Here is a 3,041-nt window from a genome sequence, read left to right as displayed (position 1 = left end):
GTTTCCCGATTTTCCACATCCCCTCCGGCAAACGTTGATTTTGTTTTTCCGATTGTGGTTTATCCTAAGAAATCTTCTTGCCATCTCAATCCTGTCTATGACCAAGAATGCAAGTAGTATATTTAGAAAACAGCTACAATCCTACAGACAGAAATGTATTAGTTGTGCTTAGTTTCGTGAATATCGAATGAACCTATATCTGAATTGTTCCAAATAAATTCAGGTATAACGGAACAAATTTGTCACAGAAATGTTTATGAATAAAGCACAGATCTATCATCCGATAACTGCATAAGGTTTTGCTTTTTGGATGGTGACGCTTAATATCTTGCCACTTATCGGCGCATTCCCAGCACTGGAGCAGTCTTCCGGTAGTTTGAAATATTCCTCACGCCAGAGTGATACGTTTTAAGAATGATTCTGTCCTTAAATAAGCGATTTTTGTACGGATTAGAGCCACGTTGGGTGAAAAGTATGTTTTTTGTACAGGCTGTTGCCTACTGTGGGTTAACCGTAATTGTATCAGATTTGATAAGTTAAATATGGTAACTGTAATTGTAACTAACTGAACCAATTGAGTGTATTGGGTAACTTGATTGATATGGTCAATTTATCCGAACAAGATGGTTAATATCGTTAGAAAACAAAAACATGTTTTGATTATATGTGCTGGTTTGGTGACACATAGCCGACATTGTGTCAATGCCGAACGTGGCAATTCGCAACTGTCTGCACACTTGTTTATACAACCACGCCGAGCAAACTGAAATTGGCCAAAGTTTGAACGAAACAGCAGTTTCCCCATGTAATTAAATAGTCTGTTTACAATGCGCACAACTTCGTCTCCTCATTGTGTTTGCCTAGCGCGATAAAGGTGGCAGCTTGATGGTTAGAAACTCTTGTTTCGCCCAACTCGCGAACCAGTTATGTTTTTGCAATTCGTGTTGAAACAGCTGCATCAAAATTGTGAAATATTGACTAAAGTTAGGTGTACGTGGTTACAACCTTATAGCGAATGCTTAATTTGCATTGTGGTGTTGTAGGTGTACGGCAACTGAGAGTTTGTGCAGTTTAACTTAAGTATATATTTTTACTGATACTGAAAGGTAGATGGGGAATCAAACATCAAAAGAAGTGGACGCGAGTCAAGTGAAGGTAATTTATAATCACTGTGACCACTGTTTTTATCCAATATACAAAACCCACCTCCAGATGTTACAGCTAATAGCGTTTGTATAAGTTGTGTGAAAATTTCCTAAAAAATCTGTGTCACTAGTTTGTCAAGTGTTTTAGAGCTGACAGCGGAATGCAACATAAAATCAAACACTTAACACCAATTATTAACCAGCAGTTTGTACAATACAAAGTACACATACGAATATGTGGATTGACTATGGTCATTAAAAGTTTATAAATTCAAGGTTTTGTATTTGAAAGATCGGAGACAAAGTAGGTTCCGGATTCTTTGGAAACGTAAAATGGGCAAAAGTGGAAGGTATTGGAAGGGTCGCACTCAAAACAGCGAGACGACAACAGGAAAAGGAATGGTAAATTGTCGGCGTGATAATCATATGCAATAAAGCTAGAGGTTGTTTTACTACCAGTTTTTGTGCTATCATAATTTGCGCGATCGATTTGATTAGATTCCACCAACGTCTAATTATTACATGCGTAAATACATAAATATATGTAAAGGGGCTGCGCAGTGGGGCGATCTCGCCTTGCTATGCGAAAGCATGGCATTACTTCTACATAAATATATTTAACGGAGTGAGCGGCATATTTTTTGTTTTTATCTTTCCTTGTACATAGGTTAAGAAATGAAGCATTGGTTCAACAGGAGGCCAGCCATGAACGTGTAGTAAGTGTTTACGGGTGTGATGCTGTTGGTGGAGAATGGACATTGATCATGGAATACCTTCCTGGACCAAATCTAGAGCAGTTACTCTTGATGCAAAATCAAAGTTTTTCCTTTGTGCAGCGCATTCTTATGTGCTATGACATCGTTGTGGGATTGAACCATTTGCACAACCTTTCTTCAGGTCGTTGCATCATTCACAATGACCTCAAGCCTGATAATATTTTGATCACAGACAAACTGAGGTGCAAAATTGCAGACTTTGGCTGTAGTAGGTTGTATGACGAAAGCGGGAAATGTTTAGAAGGATGCCCAGTGAATCTATTTTGCATTCCATACGCGGCTCCTGAGGTATTGAAAGCCGATCTACAGGCCTACATGCAGTCTAAAGATACGGAAAACGAAGAGTTTTATTACACTTACGACAGCGATAATTCGTCCGAGTGTCAGTTTCCAATACCTCACTGTAGCTCAGACATATACAGTCTTGCGTTGGTCATTCACATGATCCTTTACCGCCGATTACCATGGGGTGAAATGAATGTCTATGACATAATATCAATGGTTTTGGATGGATATCGACCAGCAGATAAGAAACATATTTCTGCCACCCATGAGGAATTACAGCACGCGCGGTTTCTGTGGCAAGTCATGGTAAAATGCTGGCATCAGGATCCGAATAGCCGTCCTACAGCCTCTGATCTAAGTGAAATGTTTGGTTTGTGGCTTAGCTGCCACGGTTTGGTGGAATATGAAGAATATTTGGACGAAGCTGATTAGATGCCAAGCCGTGATTAAATCTTCAGATTTCGTACATAGCCTATATATTGTATTATTGGAAATTTTTATTGTGATAAATCGAATATTTACCTGATGGATTACAATCAAATTTCTAATTGAATACTTTCAAACTTAATTGTATATTTATGCTTCAAAAGTTTGGTTTGTGACAGGGTCTGTTGTTTGAATGGTGTTTTCAGTTTAATTGCAATTCTACTTCTTTAAGCCGGTAAGTTCTTTACGCCGGGAAATGATCAAATATATATTTTTGCCCCATGTGCCGTAGTTGTGGAGGTGTCTAGGTACATAAATGGTTTCAATTATATGTCGTTACGCAAACAGTTTGTAAATAATAAATTCTGTCTCTAAGTCGAATAGAAAAAGGGTGCAGATATTATTAGCA

The 3,041-nt window shown here is 38.3% G+C and overlaps 1 protein-coding gene across 1 annotated transcript; it reads left to right on the top strand.

Annotated features, from left to right (window-relative positions):
- The first annotated feature begins 1,042 nt into the window (after positions 1–1,042).
- On the top strand, positions 1,043–2,946 carry LOC145889704 (ephrin type-A receptor 5-like). The gene is made up of 3 exons (XM_082980705.1): positions 1,043–1,155; positions 1,438–1,547; positions 1,813–2,946. The coding sequence occupies exons 1-3, from the start codon at positions 1,111–1,113 to the stop codon at positions 2,636–2,638; spliced, it is 981 nt and encodes a 326-aa protein (XP_082836831.1). The 5' UTR covers positions 1,043–1,110; the 3' UTR covers positions 2,639–2,946.
- Positions 2,947–3,041: the final 95 nt, after the last annotated feature.

This window comes from Ascidia mentula, chromosome 2 (genome assembly GCF_947561715.1).
Source record: "Ascidia mentula chromosome 2, kaAscMent1.1, whole genome shotgun sequence".
Taxonomy (NCBI): domain Eukaryota; kingdom Metazoa; phylum Chordata; class Ascidiacea; order Phlebobranchia; family Ascidiidae; genus Ascidia; species Ascidia mentula.
The sequence above is the reverse complement of the archived record's forward strand: the minus strand, read 5'-3'. Positions and strand labels throughout refer to the sequence as shown.